Source organism: Netta rufina (assembly GCF_964035555.1).
Source record: "Netta rufina genome assembly, chromosome: 8".
In the NCBI taxonomy this organism is placed as follows: Eukaryota; Metazoa; Chordata; class Aves; order Anseriformes; family Anatidae; genus Netta; species Netta rufina.
In genome coordinates, this window is record NC_140131.1 from 30,836,984 (window position 1) to 30,862,479 (window position 25,496).

A 25,496-nucleotide genomic window follows, 5' to 3' on the forward strand; every position below is an offset into this window, starting at 1 on the left:
TGGTATCTAGTTAAATGTTTTCATGTCTCATCATGGTTATTATACCAGAGCAATATACCGGAATCCAGTGTCTCAGTTCAATACATCTCTGGATTCCCTTTTCTGTATCTTCCCTGCAGAGATGCCAATGTACAGAGACATTCCACTAACTCACCTCAGTTGATGAGGTGGTGACATTTTCTGCTTTCCTCACACAGGTTTTTGTGAACTTTGCTAAGCAGCAGATGGAGGATGAGGAAATTCCTTTGCATCCCCGTGCAGCTGGAGCCAGTCGAGAAGCAAAGGTGTCCCCTGCTTTGCATCAGCAAGCAGCTGCATAGACTATTCCTACAGTCACTAGCACTTAGTGTGCCATACCAGAGCAGTAAAAAGTAAAACAAGACTCCTAGGCTCAGTATTACACTGATTTTTCGTACCTTTCCGAGAACTGTGCTCACAACTCCCTAGCAAAAGCAAACTTCTGCTGCTCTACCAGGAACACTGCACACAGCAGTGCTGAAAGCATTGAAGTAAAGGCTGGTACTTGATTCTACAACAAAATCTTCTTCTAATGTAAAGTTCATTTAAGATACAAGAAGAGAATTCGCATTCCTCCTTGTTGACATGTAAAGAGCATTAAAAACAGTTTCTCAGGCTGGTAGGTTTTCTCATTTAACTCATTTTTCATTCTTGGCAATGGAAATAGACAGTTGTCCCAGCAAAACTGAGAAGAATTCATTAAGATCTCAGACCCAGGCAAGAAATTTGCTTAAAAGAAAACATCTTAATGAAAATTATTTCATACTCACTCATCTTCAACTTCAGAAATAGAAGCAGAATATCAAATTGGGGTTTAAAGAAAACAGAGTATGTGCAAATTGGCCCAAAGTTTAGTTTTATCATGGAGTCTTGGAAAAATATCTTTGTTACCAAGCAAGGTCAAATTTTTCTTTCTTGTGACCTGGACCTCAAGTGGGTGTGTAGTGTGAGTAGGGTATGTGTTTTGTCCGTGCTCAGGAGAATTTCAGCCAGCTTGTACTCCACACTGCACTCAGTGGGAAATCATTTGACATTTAGCTCTTTTCTCTGGTTCACATTTAAACTAATGGAAAATAACAGTACTGAAAACAAATTCATATTGCTTCAGTCATCTAAGAAATCATTTCATTTCCAAGAAATCTCCAAGATGTGTTATACAGAAATAAAATCTGGGTCATGTATTTTTGCTTTTTTAGTTTTTTTTTTCTTCAATTTATCTTATTTAATGAAAGTATGCTCTTGCTTTGTGCTTTACAAAATATTATGAAACTAGTCTTTCTCTTTTGCCACAATTATTTCAACTGAATTTAATGTAAAGGCTAGAATTTATTGCATATTTTGCCCTTACAAATAGCTGCAAAATCTTTCTATACATCCATTATAAATAAATTAATCATAAAACAAAACAGTATCTATGCATTCTCTTCATATTCTGAAACAGCTTCTTCAAAATGTCATTCAGCTAGACTGCAATAGTCCTTTTTTTTTTTTTTTTACTAGATTTGCACAAAACCCAACTAAGTCCCACTGAACATCTTGTGAAAAAGAAAACACAGGAAGTTCAAAATGTAGCTGTTTTTTTTTATCCCTGGCTCTGAAAATAGGAAGGGAGCTAGTATTCTGAGGACTAGCAGCCACTTTTTGTATTTACAAAGTACATTAAAAATTATTCAGAGAATACTGACAAATAATACAAGGTAAAAGGTCCTTTAGTAATGTAAGGACTTGTTATATGAAAACAGGCCAAATATCACAGATACAGCATAGATCAGATCTTATGAATCTTATTTACTAGTATGCAATTTACTAATGAAGAATACTAAAACCAAAACAAACAGAAAACAAGCTTCCCCCCCAGAAATCAACACGAGATGTTACATCTACAAATTCATCTTACTGTAGAATCATTTGGCAAATTATATGTTAGACCCAAACAGGTATTTGAGATATTGCCTATTTCTTTATTCCAGGAACCATTCATATTCTTTGGTAATGTTGCTTGTCACAAAGCACGTGCCCCCAGGCAGCACACTCTCTTTTTCAAGTCAAAGAAGGCAGAACATGCAACTGTCTTCAGGCCAGCTGGCCATGCTGTCTGAGCTGAGCTCTCTAGTAGTTGGCTGGTATGTCCTCGTTCCAATGTACTCATGTCACAGTCTTGTAGAGTGCCACTGCTAAATTTGGAGCTACTTTTCAGCACAGGCTTCACAGTATCTCAGAGGCATCAGTCTAAATAGACTAGTACAGGAAAATCTAAGTCAGTTGGGTTGTAGTGAACTATAGGAGCTTTTGGCTACCAAATGTGCAATGAAGCCTTACTTTTTGAAGGTGCTTCTGAATTGAGGAATTCTTGAATGTAAGGAAGTATCATTTTCAAATGTACACAATTTCCCTCAGCAGTGGAGATTTAACATATGACAGAATTATTTAAATTAATTATTTTTTGGCAGGAGATTTATGAATAAAAAGATCCATCACCTTTTTCTTCTTGAAGTTCCATGCAATACTGAAGTCAACCTTTTTTTTTTTTTCCCTTTTTTTTTTTTTTTTTTTTTTTTTACAACAAAAAAGGAATAATTGGCATTCTAAGACTTGGATAATCCTTGAATTCTCGTAGGTAGGTGTAGTGTTTATCTTTTGCCCAGATTGTCATCTGAATGAAGCAAAGCAAGGTGAACAGACCCACTGGAAGGAAGAAAAAGAAAGAGTTATGCTTCATAACTAGGGAAAGAACACGTTCTTGTCACTGACGATGTATCAGAGGGAAGTTCCAAAACTTTACTCACCTGGAACACACTGAGTCATGACAGTGAAACTGATCCATGTCCCCACCTGTTTTGGCCAAGGAAATTTAAAACATTTCTGATGACAGCATTTGCACTTATGTCTCTATTGATCAAAACCAACCTTGTCCTAGTATAGGTAAATAAAAAAGCCAAGGTCAGCCAGATCATTTTCTAATGTGAATAACCTTTAGCCAAAAAGGTGAACGGTGCCCTGTTATTACAAACAAAGCCTTTATGTTTGCTTCCATACTTAATATGACAATTTTAAGCATTACAGCTAGCTTCCTTTTTCTCTGCCTAATTTGTGTTTGTCACTTGTCCATCAATGGTAGGCACAGTAATTTTCTACAGCCTGAGACTTAATGCTGTTCTCATTAACATCTGCTAATGACACAATCACACTTCATCTTCATGTAAGTCAAAACCTGACACAGTCTTTCTGCACAAAAGTGAATTTTACACTCAGTTTTACTGTTTCTAACAAGTTTTGAATTGAGTTGGGAGTTTGGCTCCTGATTAAGGAATATGAAGCAATAAACTGGTTGAAGCTTCTAAACCAGACAGCACCAACACAAACGACCGTATAACTTAGGAAAATGGGGATGAAGACCTGGCAAGCATTGCTTCGTACACACTACTTCTCCATTTTATCTACTACAGTATCCTCTATTTATCTGTGCACTATCTTCCTGTACATTGTGATATTTGTTCCTGGGCTCTCTTACATTTTAAATCCATTAGATGCCCCATCCCCTCACTGCTACACACCCTCAGTGTCGATCTTCCTGTTCCTGTCTACAAAGTTTCCAGTGCTTCAAAATGCATTTATATCTTGTCTAGCAGCTACGCTGAAGCACAGGCCCAGGTCCATTTGGCATGTAAGTACTGCCTCAAGGGTGGACAGGAAGAACAGATAAGTTCCTGTCTGCTGTGTGGTTTCTTGGGGTTTACAAGAGGAGGGAAAATGTATTGGGCTGAACTGTTTCAGAATTTTCTTCCATGTTTTAACATGCCAAAAGAAATGAGAACTTATCCAGCAAAACTAAAATCTTAACAGCTCGTTTGAAAATACATACCTCGTAGGTATAGTTAGGGCAAGACACAAAGAAAAACAGCCATGTGAAAGGATTCTTTGTTGGATATGGGATCTTACGGGTTTTGGATCCTATAGATTAGAAAACAAATCACAAAATATTCATACTCCTAGATATATCATTTCCTATAAAGACAACCCAGATCTGCCAACTCCTGTGTCTCATCGCTGTCATAGGGACAAGCAAGATATGGAAAAACAGGATGTCCTCTGGACCCACAAGAAGGAACAGGATAACTGTGAGGAAATTCTCTGGACATTAGCAAGACATCTACATAACCCTTCGATCGCAGTCGCACCTGTTGTGACTTAGGTACGTTTTAGATGTTAGAAGTTAAAGGTGTTCTCTGTTTGTCACAGAGCTGGATTTTAATAGTCACAGTTGATAGCTGTTAAGATGTTTGGCTCATGCACAAGGAGCTTTGGTCTGCACAGAGATCTTGTGCTCCTCTTCATATAAAGTCAGTGAAATTACTTCCGCTTGCTCACCAACATGTTGCTTATACCAGCACTTCTGCACTACCCGTGTTTCCTTCTGCACTACCTGTGTAATTGATACCCTCCAGAACCAGTCATTTCACGAGGCAGCATAACTGTGGAAGTACTGAATGGCTGGACTAAAGTGAAAAATAATATTGTAATTTTTACCATCTCTCCGGAGGTCACTAAGTGCAACATGAATGGAAAAATTTCCAGCTTCACACAGCTGCAAGAAAAGGTATGACAGTTAAAATGTGCTTCTCTTCCACTTACTCTTCTTACCTTTGTTATTTCTCAGGGTATTTACAAAAAAAGTTAAAGAAGTTATTGTAAACAAGATTTTAAAAAAGGGAGTCAATTGTAAATAACCAAGATTGCTCTCTGACGGGTGGATGGAATCTTCTTGTTCAAACATGAGACCATATTATGCTCTGTTACAGTATTTATGAGATTTGCCAATAAATGTGGACTCTGTTCAAAAGATCAAATTTACTTCTTATACAGTCCCCATGAGATCTAAACGCAATAACTAAAGTGGATAAAAGTAAATCCAGGAGACACTTTATCTTTTAGCTATTTTCTGATAAAAATACCAGAAAACTTGATTTGGACAGTTTTGATTTCTCAAAAGTTATCAAAATCCCAAGGAGGATATGAGTTGAGCTGTAAGTTTTCTTTTCTAGAGTATAGTTGATACAAATAATGAAATGTAATTGACCCAGCTTCCTCCACTGGCTTTAAATAATGCTTCCCCAATCAATTATGCAGAAAGTGTATCAAAACAAGCCATTTATATGATTACGGACAGTCTTCAGTGTCTGCAAAGCATAACCATTAAAGCAAATGACTGGTCGTCAGACCTCCTGAGTTTTATTGTCAGCTCTTGTACAGTTATGTAGTCTCTCTGTAAAATGGGAATAGGTTACTAACTCACAGAAATTTCGTACCAGGAAGCTGCTTTGAGAACCTCCAGTAACTGACCTTCAGTTTCTTAAAGCAAGTGAACAGCTGGTGTTTTAAGTGAGTTAAACATACATAGGAAAAATGGGTACATCTTTGTTGGCTACACTAATGTTATGTCTGCACGTATGGAAATGTTCCTAGGAACAGTGAGAATGAACAGACACTGACTTAAGAATTTTGCTTCATAAGGAAAGCTGTAAAAAATGTTCCTGAAAATGCTTGTAAGGAGCAACACCTCCTCCCCTCACTTCCATTTGCTGCTAACAGTTGTATCAAAATGAACGCCTTCCCTTGGAAATAAGCAATGTGCTGTCTTAGTTGGCCAGTTCACTAAATTTTATGACCTGTTGTGATTCTTACACTCAATGAACAGTTCACAAAAACAAACTCATTGGCTTTTACACAGTGTCACAAACCAATAGTTCCAGGATTCTTTTAGACTGTGAGAGATCATTTTAGCAGATCAATATCCTAGTCTTAGAATAGATACTTAATCAAAATCTTCCCTTTACAAGATCACATTAAAAACTGACATGTATCTGTTCTGCATGCAGCTTTAGTAGTATGTCCCAAGTATTCTAGTTTTAAGTATCTGCTTATCCTACTCATTCTCCCACTTACACAACATAAAAAATAAACCAGGACGTTTTAGCATTTTATAAAAGGAGCAACAGACCTACCAGAAACATGATCACAGCAAAATTAATCTGTTTTTTCCCATAAGCTACAAAACAAAATGTTTACATATGGTTAGCACTAATACACAGCCAATAAAGGACTTAAATCATGTTGAGGGCTTTTATGCTACTTACAAGGAGGAGTGTAAAGAGGATGATTGATGTAATAAGCAAGCCAAGCTGCAAATCCCCAGTAATACAAGCAGTTCTGAAAAACAGTTATTTTTACTTTGTTTCAGTACAATCCTCTGGGTCAGTATTCACTGCAAGGACCACTGATAACAATTAATTGGGCTGATCCTCCAAGTTGCTGATAATACAACAAAAAGTGACAACACTGGGTATGGTAAGGCAGGAGCAGACAACAGAAAATAACAGAAAGGAAGTAGTGCTCATAGAGTAAGATTTCCTTTCAAATATCTCAGAGCTGTTAAATTTATAAACAGTTTTAGAAACTACAATCCTACTGTTGGAAACAGGTTTCTCTTGTCTGACAAGCCATTCGGCCAAAGATGATGCGCCACACAGTCTGTATGTTAAAGACAGACTTGTTTTGCTAACCCCTGAGACTTCATAAAACCTGATTTAGGCACTGTGCTCTCTTTCTTGCTTATTTCTTTGTATTTATTTGTACAATTTTTATTTGTACAATTTATCGACATTCTTTTTCTTCATCCATTGGTTTTCTTTACTTCATATGCCTTAACTCTTCCTCCTTTAAAACATCACACCTGACCTTTCCCTGTGTCCCTTTCACCATAATATCTTTATTTTGTCCATTTTGGTGCTGTTCTTGGCTTTCTGTGATCTAGTTTCCATTGTCTAAACTCTGATAATGAAGCTTGCAGTGTACTGATTCATTCCTGACTAATTTCAAGAGTTTCATAAAAAAAAAAAAAAAAAAAAAAAAAAAAAAAAACAGAGATTGTTTTTTCCATTTCTGCCTATTGTGTTTTTATCCTTCAGTATCTTGGTGACAGGTTATCTTCTCCTTCCTTACATGTCTGCTGGGAAGCCCTTTCTTGGCCTATTCCTCTTTTTCCTCTATGGTCTCAACTCTATGTGCCATTCTCTTACAGACAGACCTTAAGCATTCTTGACCACTCATACACCTGTCTCCCATCAGTTCAGATTTCCTCCTTTATCAAAGATAGTGCAATCATTGAACTGCCCAGAGATCTAAGACAAAATGAAGGATTTTGGGTATGCTGTAGTACAAACACGTAATAGTTCCTTGCTCTGAGATTAGGTATTGCAAGGTAACTGATGAGACAGAGCAAATTATTAACTAATCATTATAGATCAGGTAGGACAAGAAGGGCAAAGAGATTAAGTATCTTCCCTGTGACAACCTCCCTTTTATCCAGGAAAAGCAGCAGAGCTGGAGGAACAACTCCAGTGAGGAACAATCTAGTCAGTGATAAATGACTAGATAGATAAATGAACCTAGTCACTGATAAACTACTGCTTCCTCCCTAACGTTGATTTCTTCTGCCATCACCCACAATGTACTAACTGCTGTGCAAACCTAGGTAGAAATGGTTCGCTGTAGTCTTGGAATGGCACCTTATGAACAACCATCCTATAACTATGCAAGTTGGTACAGGATGGGTCATATGGGAATGGATTTTAGTAAAGTTAAATAAACAAATAATTATGGCTCAGCTCCCAATAATACTTGGTGTAATTAAACTGATTATTCATCCAAAGAACATGATTGACCACAACAGTTATAAGTTATACCTCAGTTATAAGAAAAGGAGCTTTAAGATGAGTGGAGTCTGCCACTGCTAAGATACTTAGCAGTAATACTACAAATGGCACGCTGTCACTAGAAGCCCTTACTGCTCATGCAAAAGCCTCGTGAGGTTCAGATAGAAGCAACAGAATGTATGCAGGCTTAATGAACTCACTTGAAAGAAGGGAATTGTTTCTGTGAATCTTCATATTCCAGATAAATAACAAAGCTTTACAATATTATAAAGAGGTTTTGTGGATGATCAAGTTGAGATATTGCAGGAATAGTTTATTTATGAGATCTCTAAGTTTAAATATTTCTGGTTAGCATTTTTGTTTTCTCTACTCCAAGTTATCATCATTCCTATGGTAAACAAAACCATTTCTTAAAGTTCTGCCTACGTTTACTCATATCCAGCATGTTCCTTTCTGTTTCATTGTGTTATCTTCTAGTTTAAATGATATTTCTTTAGCTCTAGTTGTTTGTTTTATTTTCTCCAGATGTGATCATAGAAAGCAATAATATCCTGGTTTTTTTACCCATGAAAATGCTGTGTAAGACCTGTCATATGACCAATCTTTGAGGAATTCCACTGGTAATCTCCCTATTAATAAAGGTATGAGAGATCCTTTTCTGATACAACATCAATCTTTCCCTTAGTTAGTTCCTTTACCACCACACAGTTGTTGTTTTTTTTTTTTATTAATCCCTGGTTTACTCATACTGAGCCATGTATCTGAGAAATAAGTATATTATGTTAATCTAGCATGAACTGCTTTTGGTGAACCCTTACTGCATTTTACTGCATCATTTATTCCCATTTCCGTTTGGTAAACAAAGGATGAAAATCACAAATCTCATCAGTTCCTGTCTCAGGCCTCTGCATAGTAAAACTTAAGTATCTCTTGCTAACTGAAACATGCCGTTGTGCTTGGGAAATAAGCATCTATATTTGCTTTGTATGTGATCAACACTTAAATTAAGAAGCTTTGTCTACCATCTGTGTGTGAGAGAAAAAAGGGAAGAGGACGTGATACTTTTCTGATTGGCACAGTTCTGGAGTAACACCATCAAAGTCAATGAAATTATAAAAGCAAATCAAACCCAAGCACTGCTAAGCAGGGAAAACTGAGAGCAACTTTACAGATGAAAGCAAGTACCACCAACCTGCAAAGGTAGAAAAGTGATCAGAATGACTGGTACAAGTGACAGTTTTAGCAATTACATTTTGTTTGGTCTGAAAGGAACTAAAAGTTGGCAAGGACCACAGTGAAAAATGAAGATTTATCATACTGTACAGATTCTTTTTCAAAGTAAAGTTGCCCATATAACTGTTGTTTAGCATGCATTAGCTACTATTGTGTGAAGAACAAGTCTTTAAGAGATCTGCTAGCCTTTTAACAATCCCTGCATTCTTCTGCTTCAGAAAACACTGACAGGGAAGGTTCTTTCCAAGGGCCACTGCTCAACTACAGACCCTCATTCCATTTAGAAAGCATGAAGCCATCACCAGAACTACCAGAGCCACTGCAAAGCTGTAAGGAGTTAGCCACAAGGTAAAGCTTCAACTGCCTGCAATATTCACTGCCATAATGCAAATTCCAAGGGACTGTCTAAATGCAAAATGTTAACTACCCAAATGGTCATACTATATGATATGTTTTTCTAGCTGTAGATGATGATCTCTTGTTTTCCTGAGTACAAAGAGCATTTTTGAATATCACTGTGTACTCTGTTGCTAACATTTTTAAATAACCACAGCCCATACAAAACCGTGCAGCTTTGCAGACAACTGGGAAATAAGGGATCTGCATTTTAATGGCTGCCCTATGCCACAGCAGCACCGATAAGGATAGGGGGTGCTCCTGGATGAGAAGAAAATATAGAATAAACAAGTTTACTTTGCACTGGAACAATAAAAGGTAAATTAACAGTTGCTTATCAGCAAAGACAATATGAGGTGGGGAGAAGTAAAGTGACTGTTACAAAAAGTTTCTTTTTTTTAAAAAAAAAAAAAAAACACCTCCCAACACTGCACCTATCTGTGCTACCTTAAAAGTTAATTTTAGTAAACCTTCACACCCAGGGAGGTAGCTGAGTGGAAAGGAAGGGAGGGCTGAAAGTCTAAAATTTTAAGAGAGCAATGAGAAAACTGTAATGTGAATAACTGTATGGCAACAAATGGGTTATACAATAGTGACATTAAGAAATCTTTTGAAAGAACTACAGATTCATGGGTAAGATTTGCTGCACATTACTACAAACGCCACGCCAAAAGATCTGTGCTGCAGAGGCAGAGAATAGGTTGGCTAGGTTGGATTTGTAGGGGGGCTATGGATAGATTCTGTCACAATTTACCTTCACAATATTCCTCAGTGGCATAGTCCCATGGGAGAACCGATGAACAAATATTGTTTCAATCAACCTTTTGATGTAGTGGAAAGAATGGCAGATACATGCCAAGCTAGAAACAGCAAGACAAAAGCATTTAAGAGTGCTTAAAAAAACAAATGTGGCAAGACATTTGGAGTAAGACTACAATGCTAACAAGTAATACAGCTCAAGCCTGCAAACGGACTTACTTAACTACTGGATGTGGGCTTGATGTAAACCTCTCATCCAGTCCATACACAAAAGGCATGCGGAAATAAAACAGAAAATAGATGAACAATGGACCTGTATATTCTATCAAAAATACCTGCAAAAAGAGAGAAAATAATTAGACAGCTGAATCAGATGATGGTTCTGCTTTGGTTTCTTTGTGATAAGTAATGCAGTGGGATAAACACCTCCACTGACCCAGAATGGCATTTAGAGATGCAGGGAGGGAATAGCAGGTTTGGGCTTAGGCTATGAAATCAGTAGACATGCACATAAATGTTCTGCAATGTATTTGCCTCAGTTGCATACAAACAGCCATTGCCAGTGCAGCTGACACAGTTTGGGTATGAAAAGCTAATCACAGCAGCCCAGAGATCATGATAACTGTGCATGCATGTTACATTTATGCAGCTCTCACCCTCCTCTTGCCCTTAAAAACTATTTGTTTATTTTGGGTTAAAATTAAAGTTGTTGAAGAATTTATCTCGAAATAAATGAGCTTTCTTTCTAATGAATGAATTTTATTTAAACTGGAAATACAGTTTGCAAGTGTTCACAGGTGACCCTATCTATATGAACAGTTAGTGCAGCAGATATTCTGGAAAACAATCAATTAATTCTATACTCAAATAATCTTTCACTGGGGACAGAGGAGAAGAGGAAACTGAAGAAGCTATTTTCTAACCTAACTTCATTTCAGGCAGGAGTGTATTTCTCATGAGGATCACTTTACATTGAGGTTAGCTTTGGACCAAGCATTAACGGTTGCATTTTTAAAGTGAGGAAGGCAGATCAATACTTCATTTATGGAGAAAGAAGGGAAATTGATTGTAATTCTGTCAAAGAAAACAGAACACATCACTTTTTAAATGTGTCTAAAGTTATTTTAACTATGAGAAAAGACGTTTTCATTTCAACTTCTGTAACACAATCAGTATTTTCTGTGGCAAAGGTAGGACTTGACTGTCATTTTTATTTGATAAAACTGAAGCACTTCTTGGCTTGCATTTGAATGAACTGGTCTGAAGGGCAGGGAAAGCAGAAGGTAAAGGACAGATTATGGAATTGAAGAAGTCTGGTGTTATTTTACTGTGATATTTTAGTATATAATAATGCATGTAGGTCTTGGAGTCTACATTGCCATTAGAAGTTTTGCTTGTCTTACTGGTTTATGGCTTGTGTAATAGCTGACTTATCAGCATAGCATTTAAAGTGATGATCTGAAGATTCAGTCTTGCAGATTTTTTTTTTATTATTTTTTTTGCTTCCTGTGAATCCTTGCTATGTCATTAACACAAGATTTTTAGTAATGTTTCATAGCTAGGAGATGGTAAATGTGTGGTAAATTACTGGGTACCTTTTCCTTTGTGCTGTGCTGGTTCAGTGTAACTAGTGGAAAATATGTGCATCTTGGGGTTTCTGAAGAACTTTCTAGGGTTATTGGTCACCTCACTGTATAAACAGCACTCACTTGCTGAGTGAGTTGTGAGGGGGCTTGCCTTTGAGCTAAGAGAGTAAATGTGAAGTCTTTGTGGATGGCTCCTAACACTGCAGAAATGATCATCTGTCATTAGCCTGGTGTTAGCATCCTGGGACACAGCCACATGCAGACAGCTAACTCATTTTACTTTCATGCATTTTCCTGCTGAAGTCAGTTCAGTTACTGACAGGTAAGTTGCTCACATGCCTCTTTGCAGACAAACTCTGAGTATAATCCTGATTTTGTCAGGAGAGTTACACAGGCCCTCTAAAGCAGATCCCCGAAAGCATTTAGATACCTAGTTCCTAGTGATTTTGCAGTAGACATCTAAATCCATTTGAGAACTTGCACCTTAGTTCAGTACAACCAAACTACCCTCTAGCAAGTTTCCCACTGCTGCTCTCCCAGGGAACTAGACATTCAGAATATTTTGTTGCTGCTTTCCCTGGTTAAATGAACTGAAGCGATGAGGATTCATTGCCTGCATCCACTATCAGAGCAGACATCATGCAGAAATATTGTAGAGAGACAAAAAGTGATGTAAGGATTAATTATGGAGAAATAGCCATTAAAATGGCTCAGATTTGACACATAGCTCACCGTAGTCCATCCTATCTGTGGCCCTAAATCTTTAAAGTATAAGGTAGCAGTTGTGCCAACAGGGAGGTGCTGCAGGATTTCCTCATCCCTCAGGGACTTTCCTTCTGAGAAGGAAAGAGGTAATTACATCTCAATGAAATTCAAGTCAATTTTGCCAGCATACTAGCTTTATATTGTGCTTTTATTCATCTGTGAGATTCTTTGACCTGACATGGGCTTACTGGAATCTAAATAAAAACAAAACAAAACAAAAAAGAATGCTTATCCTTAATTTTGATTTATCCCTACAATCACATGTAAGCCTAGATCCTCTATTCAGGATCTCTCTAGTCAGGAGAATTTCTGATCCTATCTGCCTAGTCCAGTAGACTTGGTTTATCACTGCTACAGCAGAATTTGCTGATGGGTCACTGTCTGTTAATACAATTCCCTGACCTCAAAGTCAGCTGCACCTCCATCTTTCTCTTCCCCGCTTCTCACTGCTCATCACCAGACACAAGGAAGCTGTAATAAGCTAGGACTGCAAGGCCCTCCTACAGAGGTCTTCATTGCCTCCTTTTTTTCCAAAGCTAGGAGGTGATTCCACAGGAACTGAGCTGGTGATCCAGTTTTTAATGCCTGGATTTCAGGGTATCCCCATAAGGCCAGCATTTTCTCACAGTAAGTCTCACAACAGAAACTCATGGAGGAATCTAACAATGTAGATCTTTGAAGAAGGAAACAAAGTACTCATACGCCTGTTCTTCATGGACAGATTCTACACAATGAATTAATCTTCACCAGCATAATTCTAAGGGAATATATAAATCAAATTTTCCTTACTAGAAGCAAAAGGACAAAGCGCTACATTTTATACTGAATGCTAAGATGAATTAGCACAGTTTGGCAATTGGACTTTCTTTTGTGCATCCAGGCCACGTACTAAGAGGCTTCTAACAGTGATGCCTGCAACTATGCTAATCAAATCAATCAGCTGGCATCAGCTTTGTCAGCAAATCCTACATCCGCAGCAATGTGTTTTACATTAGCTTACCTCAAAGGAACCGTAATTCCTGCCTGAGAGCAGAGGATTATGTGAATTGATAGCTGTAACTCAGTTCTTTTTAGTACTCCCAGCTGAGCATCACTATGGGAATCATTTCACTGCAGCTAAGGGAAGTTAAGAGTCTAGATTCTGTGCTGCCTGTCTTTAAAGCAAAGGTGCTCAGTAGTTAGAAAGTGCATCGGAACAATGTGCAGACTCCTGAGTTAATTACCAAGCGCCAAACAGATGGATGGAACTCTTTTCAATACTTTCAAATAATTTAATTTGTTCTCGATTCAATTCAGTCTTCATGGTGCTAAGTAGCATAGCTGGAAACAAATTTTTAAGAGCTAATACCCATGCAAAGTACACCTGTTATGCAAGGCCCCTGCTCAGAGCTTTATTACTCTAGTTCTCATAGGTACTTACTTGGATCAAGTTTTATTGACTGTCTTGCTGGATACCACCGAGGATCTGTAAGACCGTACAGAATTTTGTGATATGCAGTATTTGTTTTAGATTACCCACTGTTAAAATAAATGCAACATAACAGAGTATGATTTTTTGAATATTTTTAGGAATATTCATTTAACATGAATACCTGTGAGAAATTATGCAGCAGGAAAAATACAAAGGTGTATCAGGATAGTATAAAAATGGTATTGAAATCTCACGGTGATCACATTCATGTGCAAGTTACTTAGCATTATGTGTGTGTGCATCATATGCTTCAAGTTCATAATTTTCTCTTATTTATATTCTGTATATTCTGATGTGATACAAACTCTTGCAAAAGTTATACTCACATAATTTATGGAACATCAATCTTATCTCCCTAATTGTAGCATTTGGTTCCACCTAGACAAAAAATAATTAATATATATAGATATATATGTAAGATATGCACATTTTGAAAGACAGCTATTAGGTGTAAGGCTATTCATGTAGAAATGTGACTCAAACAACAAACAACATAACTTTCTTATATATAGCTAGGATTGGTATGGATGATTGCAAGTATTTCTTACAGGAAAATGGGAGGACCTAATTTGTGGCATCTGTTTCAGAGGCAGTTACAGTGGCAATGATTAAGAGTTACTACAGCAGCATTGACAGTTTGATGGCTTATGAGTGAGTAAGGTACAACTGACACCATATAGAGAAGTGAGTGAAGTTGTGCTATTTGCCCAAGAGCTCCTTTGTGAAAAGGGCTGAAGTGCTCTGTAGTGAGTATGAAGTACACATAGCTGTTGCCTCTCCAGTGGCCAAAAAAGGGCTATTAAAATACTTTCCACAAACACTACATTTACTTTAAAAAACATTAGTAATTTTAAAATAGTCACCTAGCATTTTGAACAGATTTTTGTGTTTTACCTTATCCAGGAAGCATAGTTGTTCCTTTGTCTTCCAGTCAAGGATTTCCACCTGATAGGATACAAAATTATGATTATTATTGCCTACATAATCTCTAAACTCTTGGTTGATTCTCAATTTTGCAGTCATTATTCAGAATGAGACACCTTTTTCCTCTGACCTATGGACTGTGTTAAAAACAGCTCTGATGTGTTCAAGAGAGAGCTTTAATCATTGATGGGTTCTCAAAGCACTCAACTGGTGAAAAAATAGCACTCTTGCCAAATAAATTGTCTTCCTTGATAAATTCAGAAGTAGAAGCAGCTAATTGACTGATCAAAATAGGCATTCTAGGGTGTTTTGTTTTGCTAGAATAAAAGGAACAAATAAGGGACAGACAAGTTTCATGGTAATCACTAAGGAAAAGTTTATCTTCAGAACTGTTCTGATTTATAAACCTAGAAAGGCAATTTGAGAAAAAAAAAAAGTAAATGTGTATATACATGCATGTAAGCAAGTATTTTGAGTACATACCGCATAAAGATTACTATACAATGTTCCCAGAATGTGTGTTAATTATAAAGAGAGTAAAAAACATCAGAAGACATAATGAACAAATGCAGCTAAAGATGTGGACTTCATAAATCCTTGAGAGGTTGTTATAGAAATATTCAATGTTACTCTTGCCTCTCAGATCACCCATATTAGAAACTATGTATTAGCATTTTATTTTCCAAGTGGTGGTTTAATTGCAGCTCTGAATAGGACAAAGTGGGTTATTTTCATGATCAAATGACATTTTGGCAAAAGGTTTTGGTTTTAATTAACAGTCAAGCAGCAAAGTCCCCAGATGTTTCAAAGTCCAGTCGCAGCAGACTAGCAAAACTTACCATATAGTTCTTGTGTTTTAAATTGTTCTCATCAAACACTTTGTAATGGAACATTAAGGTACAGCTAAGACTGAAAGTTCAAAGCTTATCTGTCACAGTCACAAATGACTGGGACTATCATTACTCTTTCTTTTTTTTTATAATAATAAATGTCTAATGTTAATTATGATTGGTATTAACTGACCAAGGGGATAGATTAACAGTAGACTTTAAATATGATTCCCTACTAAAAATAGGAGTCACAGTCCAGTATCTTTCTAATAGGATATTTTTGAAGAGATGACTTGGTTAGAGTATCTTATTTCCTTCTTTTACTTGTCCCAAACTATTCTTTATCTGTTGGCGTAGCAATGAAGCACTTCAGCTCCAGCCAGAAGTATCCTATCAGATCCCTACAAGGGACACTAATGCAGTAGTATTTTCTACCTGTGCACTGTAAGCTGCCAAGGGGTATCAAGGGAGGTAAGCACTTTTCCTCCTTTGCAATGCATAATGCATGTGTGCCAGATTATTGTTATTACATATTTCTACCTATCTCCTTTTGAAATAATATAAAGTACAAGTTTTACTGTCTGTCTGAGAGATCACTGTGGGAAAGCAAATGAAGTGGATTCCTTTTCTCTGGGATGCTGAACTACAGCATTCTGACTCTTGCAGCCCACAGAACATGTACTGTGGGGACGGTAAATATTTTTTTGTCATTTCTGATGCTGAGTTGTTACAGGGGTTATTGAAACCTTTGGTGTATTTCAAAGCTCTTGTATCCAAGAACAACGCTGGGCAGCCCTATAGACTGCAGCAGCAACCAGTTTAGAAGCCTCCTTCCCATTCCATACCCACTCCCAGCATATATATATTGGATCAGAATCCACCCACTCCACCCCGCCCTGGAAGTTTTAATCTTATGGTCTTTAGTGTCTGCATTAAAAAATCCTCTCCATGTCAATTACAGAGTAATTTGGATATCTGTTCTGCCACCTATCCTCTTCTAATTGGGTTAGTCTTGTTATGCACAAGGCCAGACAGTAAATTACAGAACATTTGCTTTTGCTCTGTGGTTTTCTTGGGAGTAGCTGTATTAAAACATAGGTATTTATGTGAACCACTGGAATCAGTGTGGAAAATAATCAAATCATCCACCATCTTCTGTATTGCTGTTTGGTTCTGTTCCAGCATGTCGCTTTCAAGTGCCAAACTGGCATACCTTCCTGTACTAGCCCTTTTCTTCAAAAACCTACAGAGATGATGGATTCAGACTTTTGAAGGTGCACAACAGTGGTGAGTGGCAAGGTCACCAGCTGCAATATGGGAAATTCCCATCAAATACGAGGAAATGACAAACATTGGAAGAGACTGCTTAGAGGGGATGTGGAATCTCCATCCTTGGAGGTATTTGAACCTGGACTGGACAAGCTCATGTGCTGTCTGATGTAGCTGCATCTGCTTTGAGCAGTAGCTACAAGACTTTCAGAAGTCCCTTGCAACCTAAATTATTCAATGATTCTATATTTTTGAACACTCATTCCTGAACTTCAAACATTTTAGTTACTATCAGTTACATTCAAGATCTAAGCAAACATAACACATGCTTTCCCTTTTCAGAAAGAGGCACACAAGAACACTGCTGTAGATTCCACTCCAGTTCATAGAAATTTGTGCAATGACAGAGTGAAAGCAAGGTGATTGTTTCCTCTAATTATCATGCCTCTGATCTGTGACAGAACGTCCCCAGTGTGGTTAGCAGTTCCCTGCATAAGAACCAGGAAAGACTGATCCAAGCTAAGAAATGTTATCTTTTCTGAACATAATGGCCAATCGCATGAACCCACATAGCACTGAACACAGTGTTTCCAGTCCTCAGGCACAGCACCAAGTCAGTTAATGTATTGGTTGGCAACAGTCTTTAGATACCCAGCAATCTGTTCTTGGAACACTTACTGATGGGTATCATCCCTTTTAAACATAAATTGTTTGGCTCAGAGCATTTTAATTTCTGAGTGTTTCCAAAGCATTTAGCACAATAGGACACTGACAGTCAGTTTGCACTAGTGCAGTATGACTTGCAGTCCACTTATTTGGTGATTTTTTGATAGGCATTTTAAATTACAGCTTCTCAAAAACATCTTTGAATAGAATGTAAGCAATAGGCAGATTTGTGCACGATAGCTCAAAGTTAAAACTCTTCTAGAAGTAACTACAAATACATACCCTCAATGTTTAGGAGACAAACTTGTTTTCATGCATAACGAGCAAAGACTGATAACGTCTTTAAAGACAGAAAAATTCTTAATTATTGTTTAGAACAGGTCAGGAGCAAAGAATAATCAATTTATGATAAATGCAGAAAAATTAATTGCAACAGTTAAACATCTATTCAGAAGGGTGGAAAATTTATTCACAGGGGAAAAATGGTTGAGCAAAGTGTTTAATTTTTTTAGATAGGGTGCTTTTAATAGGATTACAAAAATACAGTAGATCAAATCCACCCAGTTTAAGGCTGTTTCAGATGCTCAAGCATCGACAGATCTTCAAAAAATGATGTGATAACTGTAACGGAAATACAGACACATCGTGTCTGTGCATCTTGGAAGTTTTATTTGCAGCCATTTGTACTCAGCAGATTCAGTAAACTCTAGCTTAGTGAGATTTTTTGAACACTGACATAAGCATATATTGTATCGATTTTTTTTTTTTTTCCGAGTAATTTAAAAAGAAAGAGCTTATTTTATAGTCTTGGAATCAACCAGCCCAAGAAAGAGCAATGCAGAATGAATTAATTCTCCCTGAGCTACTGGACTGCTTATGTAAGTCAGGTTCCTGTAATTTAACCATTAGAAAAATCAGTAGTTGCTATAGTTCTAATTACATCTTTCTAAACATTTAAGTTTTCCAACTGAATTAGTAATTTTCTCTATTCCCTTAAACTTTTCTTGAATACTGTGTTGTTCCTGAAAGAAGCAAGCATGTCTTAGTGTGGTCTCCCACTAGGGCATATCAGGAATAATGTTCTAGTATCAATAAAGTTAAGCCAAAGGGAAATTGCTGTAACTGTAGTTACACTGAAAAACTGTGTTTGTGCTGCTGCTACAACTGACTTTCAGTCTGAAACTTGCCTTGCATTGGAGTGTGCAAACCATTGCAGAGGCTGAGTCTAAGGATCCATCCAGAATGGTACCTTTCTTACTGATAGAGCCAACAGCAGGTGAGTCACAGGAACAAAACAGGGCAAGAATGTAGCGAATGGGGGGAGGAGAGAAGACATACAGATTGAGATTTTCCTGCAGCAGAAGTGGTGCCTTTGTGTTTATTAGTTTTTTTTTGTGGATTTTTCTTCAATTACTTCTTCCACATGCCTTTTAAACCTGTGTAAATTTTTAGCATGCACAGTGTCTTGAGGTGAGGAGTCCCACAACTACATGCTGTGTGAGAACGTTTCTGAGGAGAATCAAGGCAAATGTTTAACCACAAAACCAAATTTCATCATCTTACCTGTGGAGGGCTATACTTTTTTTTCTGTAATTAGTTCAGCTACGTGAAACCTTACCTCTCTGAATTGAATAGCTCACATTTCATGAGACTAGAATCTTATTACATGATTTCACCAAGTATTAAAAAAGGAGATAGTGATACCCATACTCACAAAGTTTCATACAATTAAATTTCACTTTTGTAAAATTCTGATGTCTAACATTTAGAGGTTCACAAGACATACACCAGGTGTTTACTCATCAGCCTCTTAAGTTCTGCTCCTGTGTCTGCCTGAGAACCATCATCTGGACTATACTGAAACTCAGTATATTTTTATTTCTTCCACCTGTTAGAGGTTTGTGCGTTAGAGGTTATCACAGTGAATTCTGGCTCCTGAAAGCCTATGAAAGCTTTCCAGCTTTTGCTAGCATGACATCTTCCATGAGGATACACAGGATGGGAAAGTAGCACCAGTTAATTCTGACTCAGTGGGTATTTACTTACATTGGCTAGCACAGCTGCCAATTTCCCAGTCATGCTGAAGACTCCCATCATTCACCAAGTATCACTGTCACTATTAAGCAGATTGGAGTGCTTCCATCTGTGAACCTAAGCCAGCTTTGACGCAATCCTAAGAAGACATCCATGTTTTTCAGCGGCACCTCACAGCCTTTTCAATGTACAAAGGAGACTAGAGCTCAGGGCTCTAGTTTATAGTGATTATTTTCTGCAATGAGAATATTCAGGTAGGAGAGGTTTATAAATGCTCTGTGCAAATCAGCACTGTGATTTGCGGTGTTGGACTTCAGTATCTACAGGTCCATTACTACTCTTCATGGATCATTTGGTGTATGGATGTCAAAATGTACATCCAGGGTGTGCTTTCAACATGGAATTGAAGAGACTGAAGAGAGATTTTTTCCTTTCAATTATTTATTTATTTTTGCCTAGGGGTATTAAGGTTGGGTCTGCTGTCTTTTAACAAGGCAAGAAGACCAGAAGCTGCGGGAAGCCTGTAGCCCTTATACTGATGGATCAACTCACAATAGCTGTGTTTACTTTTTAAAATATGCTCTTAAGAAGTCCATTATTTTCTCTAAAACAAGTCTTTTGATTTCAAATGTAGCCTTCCAATCCTAAGTGGCTCCAGGTACTCCCTGCCAAGTAATGTTTTATTGTCACATTTCCCTGTACAAAAAAGAGAGTTTCTCTCTTGAGCTCCACAGAGAAAAAGGACAAATTGCCTGTCTTTTAAGTGAAGCGGCACAAATGACTGTACAAAGTGTTGTTAAGTGTATGGAGAGGCGATGTGGGAAGAGAAAGGGAGAATGTTTTTCCCCATCTTCTCAGCTCTGTGATAATTTTATGTGTTACTTGTGAAAACAGAACAAACATTTTCAAATCGCTGGGCAGTTTTTGGCAGTCTCCCTTTAAATGACCGTGCAAACATCTCATATATGGCCTTGTCTTGCTCAGGCTGCTCTTGGAGGATACAGAATCTTAAAATCCTCTGCAGTCCTGCTTTTGGCACTTGTTCTCAGTGTTTCTACTTGATGAGGCTTTAGACAGCATAGCTCTGAGTGGGAGAAACCTTTGTAACAGGAGCTGTGACATCTCAGCAATGCCAGTGAGGCAGCAGCCATCCCCCCTTGCATTCAGAAGGTTTTCATCACAGTCAGAAGGGGGAGAAACTTTAAATGCCAGCAAGCAGGGGGGCACTACATTATAGCTTTTAGACTGTACTGCATATGTCAGCTCAATCTATCCTCAGGGAACAGAGTCCAAAATATTTTGGGTTAGCAAAGCTTACAAAAGGCACTCCTCATCCAAACCAGTTAAGGAAGCAAAATTACAACTGAAGCTCTTATGGTGCTAATTTTGTACAATGTGAGTGTATTTGCTCAAGCATATTTCCTCTAGGAAGACACAGGGACATGCTGTTTCCTTTATATGAAATGCTTTTGAAGACTTAAACCTATCAAGTAGAAAAAAGGGTAGAATTCATTAGCCTAACTTCAGAGCTCTGCACTACAGACATTTACCTCTGCGCATGTCATATAAACACCCTTTGTAGAGAAAGGAGACAAGCTGGCACTTTTAGGATAAGCTTCGTCATCAGCTTTGAAACACATCTAAACTAGGTCAGAAGAGTTGTTTTCTAATACATTTAGAGAAATGAGCGCTCCTAGAGACTATCAGTTATCTCGATACCAGTCTCTACCACAGACCTCTAAATTCTGGGAGGTGAATCTCAAATTATCAGGTGCAGTACTTTCAGGTATGCACATGTCTTTAAACAGTAGCTGTTCTTGCCAGGCTTCTCCTGAGCTATTAGTGATAAAACAGCTGCAAGGTGAAATTAGAAACATGCCGGTGCCCAAAGTAAATAAAACCCATTCTAGCCTTATTGCAGAACAAGAAATGTACAGACAGTCACCTAGACATGGGTCTAGGAGTTCAGGGACCTGACTACATATGTTAGGTAGGGGAAAATCACTCAGCCGCTCTGGATTTTTGGGTATTGATCCATTAGGTCCAGCACACTTTGGCTTCATCAGTTAGGCTCATAATTGTTGGTACTTAAGTTTGAACACAACCTATTCAAAATAAGTAGTTAAAGGTGATTCCAAACCTGCACCTGCCTTTACTGGCTACTTAGAAGTCACTCTAATACAATGTTGCCTGTTTTTGAAGTATTTCTGTCCTTAGCAGAAATGAGGAAGACTCTCATTCAAGGAAAAGAATTAACAGCCGGTGTCTGAGCACTCACAGTCAGACTGGTGTTCTCACCCATCTTTTTGTTGGTCCATTCACATTTTATTCATGGTTAGGGAAGAGGACCTTCCTACGTACTCAGTATGAAATTGATTGCAGAATCACAGAATCAGTCAGGTTGGAAAAGACTTATAAGATTACCTAGTCCAACCTTTAACCTTGTACTGACAAGTCCACCACTAAACAATGCTACTAAGTTCTGTATCTACACATTTATCTGGACATGCTCCAGCATGATATCCTTCTTGTAGTGAGGGGCCCAAAACTGAACACAATATTCAAGGTGCAGTTAGGTACTAGGCATGATAAAATGCGCAAAAAATAAAATAAAATAAAATAAAATAAAATAAAATAAAATAAAATAAAATAAAATAAAATAAAATAAAATAAAATCAACAAAAGAGAAAGAAGCATTCCACCAATAAACTTCCACTAAACTTGTAATAGTCATATTAGAAAAAAAATTAGACAGCAACAGTTTGGTGTTTGCAAAGTGCTTTGTGATTCTTACAAAGAGGTACCACAGAAAAGCAATAAAGGGTAAATGGCTCTGACATGTACAGGCAAAAGCACAGAACTGCAGACTAACCCAAAGCAGGGAACATTAATGTTTGTAATATCAATAGAGATTTTTTTCCCTTTAGGAAGTCTTGGGAATGGTGGGACATTTACTCTCTCTCCTTTCCTAACTTTCCTAACTGAGCTGTCTTGAATTTATAACAGAAAGCAAGTCAGTGGGGAGAACAGTGCTGAAAGCAATATGCAGCAGCACTGCTTAGTGCTACCTAAGCTGTCTTTGTCCACATCCCACACCCTGAGTCTGCTCAGACACACACTGGCTGTGCCTGGGCAAATCTGTTTCCACACATTATCTGCTGTACAGAGAAAAGGACTAAGACATATGAGGCTGACTTGTAAATAAATTCATGAGACATTCTGAATTTGGATTAGTGTTGCTTAGACACAAGATATCAATTAAAGACACAAAAGATCTGGATCTGCTGCTATTGTTCTGCCTCGTGAGGTAGAGCACACATCATTCCACTGTTTCATGCTTCTCCATCTGTACAATTAGGTAGTAATTATGTCCATAGGTCTCCTAGGTCTCCTAGTAGTGAGTGCTATAAAGAAGTTCAGTACAACTGGAGCAGAAGAGCAAACCTGCCAACCTGACAATGACTGGAGGTGTTTAGAGGGGTATTACACGTGTGCCTGATCCTGCATTTGGATATCACAGGACCTAGGGACAGCAATAGAAATGCAGGAGGCAGTGAAAAGCACGGTTATTTTTCCTAAAAAATAAATAGATAACCAGGGAAGTGAGTATTGCAGGGGAAAAGGCACTGCAGGTGCCTACCACACACCCACTAGGGCTAGAGGCAGCTTAATTTGCGGAAGCATTAGTGACATCCAAAAAGCTTTCATAGCTTTGAAAAGCAACATCTGAACTTTTAGGTCAAGGTAAGTAACTACAAAAGCAGTTTGATTTTTTTTAGACTCTGTTAATGTTGTAGTAACAGCTCTTTTGTATTTTGCACGGGGGGGGGGGGGGGGGAAACGCATTCAACGTTAGGTGAGTCTTGTGCTGGAGACAATGAACCGTAAACCTGCGGGAACGTTTCGGATTGCCACCGGTAGGCTGGCACCAACCTCTCTGGGTAACTCTTCAAGAAGCGTTGCATTAGCCCACACGATGCCAGCGGAGTTGGTGCGGCTGTTTATGTAAGCGGATCCCCGCCCGCCCAGGTGCATGTCACTCCGCACTGGCAGCGTGCACGGGGAGCCGGGGGCCCCAGCCCCTCGAGGCTGCGCTCCTCTGAGCCCCACGGGGCCGGGCCGGGCTCGGTCGTGCCCCAAGCCGGGCCACCAGCTGCCCAGAACATTCCTCGCCCGGCCGAGCCGAGCCGAGCCGAGCCGAGCCGCGCCGCCCCGCAGACCGCAAGGAGCCCGCAGCCCCGGGGCACCGCTCGGGGACCCCCGCCCCGCCCCGCCCGGGCCGCCCCTCGCCCCGCTGCCCCCCGGCCGCCCGCACCCACCTCGAAGAAGCCGGCCCTGCCGCCCATCCTGCGGCCGCCGCCTCCCGCCGCCGCGGCCCCCTCCCGGCCCCGCACCGCCCCGCTCAGCCGGCGCCCGGCCCCCGCGGCGGGGCTCCGGCACCGCCCGGCCCCCCCCGGTTCCCCTTGCCCCGCCCCGCCCCGCCCCGCCCCGGCCCGGTCCGGGCGAGCCGCGGGCGGCAGCAGCGGTGCGGGGCGCCGGCAGCAGGGCGCCCTGCAGCATGCACAGACGGGGAAAGGCCGGTTCAGAGCCACGGCTCGGCGGCGTTTGACTCGAAAGGGGGGTTATTCTCCTTGAGAGGCACCGGGGAGCTGCAGGAGATCAGTCGTGTTTCACGGTGCGTGCTGGTCAGAGGTAGAGAAATGAGATGACCACCAAAACCCACAACTGATCGAGAGCCAGAAAACACCCTCCTGTGTTTTTTTCTGCCAGCGTACCTCGCGTTTCTGTGTGGTTTGACAGACGGCAGACCCGGGCTGGGTCCCTTCTGTGACGTGCTCCCATCACTGGCAGAATTAAGCGCATAGCATAAAGCAGTACAGAGGCTGGTATTATTTTTTCCTCCAGCTACTATTTATTCCATTACCCATTTGTGAGAGCTAAAGGAATTAAACATTAGCGGATTCTACCTGCTATACAGAAACATTGCTTTTTCATGGCTCCAAGTTTCCATTATACAGAAAGGTTTATACCATACGCTCTTTGGAAGCCCTTTGCTAACCCCAAATTTTATCTGCTTCCATAGGACTATAACCATCAAAGCTTCTTAAACAAAATATTGGAGAATAAATTTCAGATGCACAAAGCATGAGGCCCCCACTGGCACGCAGGAACACCCAGTGAGGCAGAATTCACTACCGGTGTGAAGACAGGCTGGAGGTGCATGCTCCTTTTCAAGGCAGTTATGTGTTTGGATGGTTAGTGCTGGGATCTGGTTAGACCTTCTGGATTTTTATGTTAAACAGAATTACTGCCTGTCCAAAGAAGCAGGCGTTCCTTCAGTATATTTGTCTTCCAAATGGCCTGCGTTCATATACTGAGGAAAACTGTCTCCGATATGTGAAAGTAATCAAGGTGAATACAGAAAAGCAACCAGAACACAAACACAAAAGCCATTTAAGCCAACCTTCCGTCAGAAAGCTCTCAGACAGTTCTTCAGACCAACAGGTCGTGCAAACGGTCCCCCGGCTGGGTGCGGCACACCGCCTGCAGCAGGCACACTGTAACGGGCCGTCCAGCTCCAGTGCTGGCAACGGCGCAACCCGCGGCCTCGTGCTCCCTGGAGCCCCACTGACAGAGCCCCCTTCTGAACCTGCAGCGCAGCACCTTAGCGCTGGGTCCGTCAGCCCAGAAGACACCCAGTGACTCCACGGCGCAGCCCCCGCGGCTGCCGGGAAGGGACCGCGCTCGGGGACCGCCCGCGGCCGCCCTCCCGCAGCACTGGGGCCTGCCCGGGCCGGGCCGGGGCCTCCCGGGGCCTCCGCTCCCCCGTGGG

General features: G+C 39.7%; 2 protein-coding genes across 4 annotated transcripts in view; one reads left to right on the forward strand and one right to left on the reverse strand.

Annotated features, from left to right (window-relative positions):
* Nucleotides 1–320, forward strand: part of ABCA4 (ATP binding cassette subfamily A member 4) — a gene marked incomplete at both ends in the record, with an annotated part of 69,843 nt that extends 69,523 nt beyond the window's left edge. Inside the window, one exon of the mRNA XM_084291228.1 lies at nucleotides 198–320. Within this exon, the coding sequence (XP_084147354.1) occupies nucleotides 198–320 (123 nt within the window). The remainder of the gene's footprint in view (nucleotides 1–197) is intronic.
* A 900-nt stretch (nucleotides 321–1,220) lies between these two features.
* TECR (trans-2,3-enoyl-CoA reductase) lies at nucleotides 1,221–25,496 on the reverse strand. 3 transcript variants are annotated; one of them, XM_084290731.1, is made up of 13 exons: nucleotides 23,983–24,047; nucleotides 14,835–14,885; nucleotides 14,267–14,318; nucleotides 13,890–13,934; nucleotides 12,437–12,540; nucleotides 10,338–10,453; nucleotides 10,114–10,219; nucleotides 6,153–6,225; nucleotides 6,021–6,064; nucleotides 4,546–4,603; nucleotides 3,881–3,969; nucleotides 2,805–2,850; nucleotides 1,221–2,703 (listed from the first exon to the last, which is right to left on the reverse strand). In XM_084290731.1, exons 1-13 carry the CDS (start codon nucleotides 24,007–24,009, stop codon nucleotides 2,576–2,578), a joined length of 939 nt encoding a protein of 312 aa, XP_084146857.1. In that variant the 5' UTR covers nucleotides 24,010–24,047; the 3' UTR covers nucleotides 1,221–2,575. The 3 variants fall into 3 exon arrangements, 2 of the variants coding, with proteins under 2 accessions (XP_084146857.1, XP_084146858.1); XM_084290732.1 differs by lacking the exon at nucleotides 23,983–24,047 and adding an exon at nucleotides 25,128–25,496 and having other exon boundaries at nucleotides 1,222–2,703; XR_014618646.1 differs by having other exon boundaries at nucleotides 2,603–2,703; nucleotides 2,805–2,931.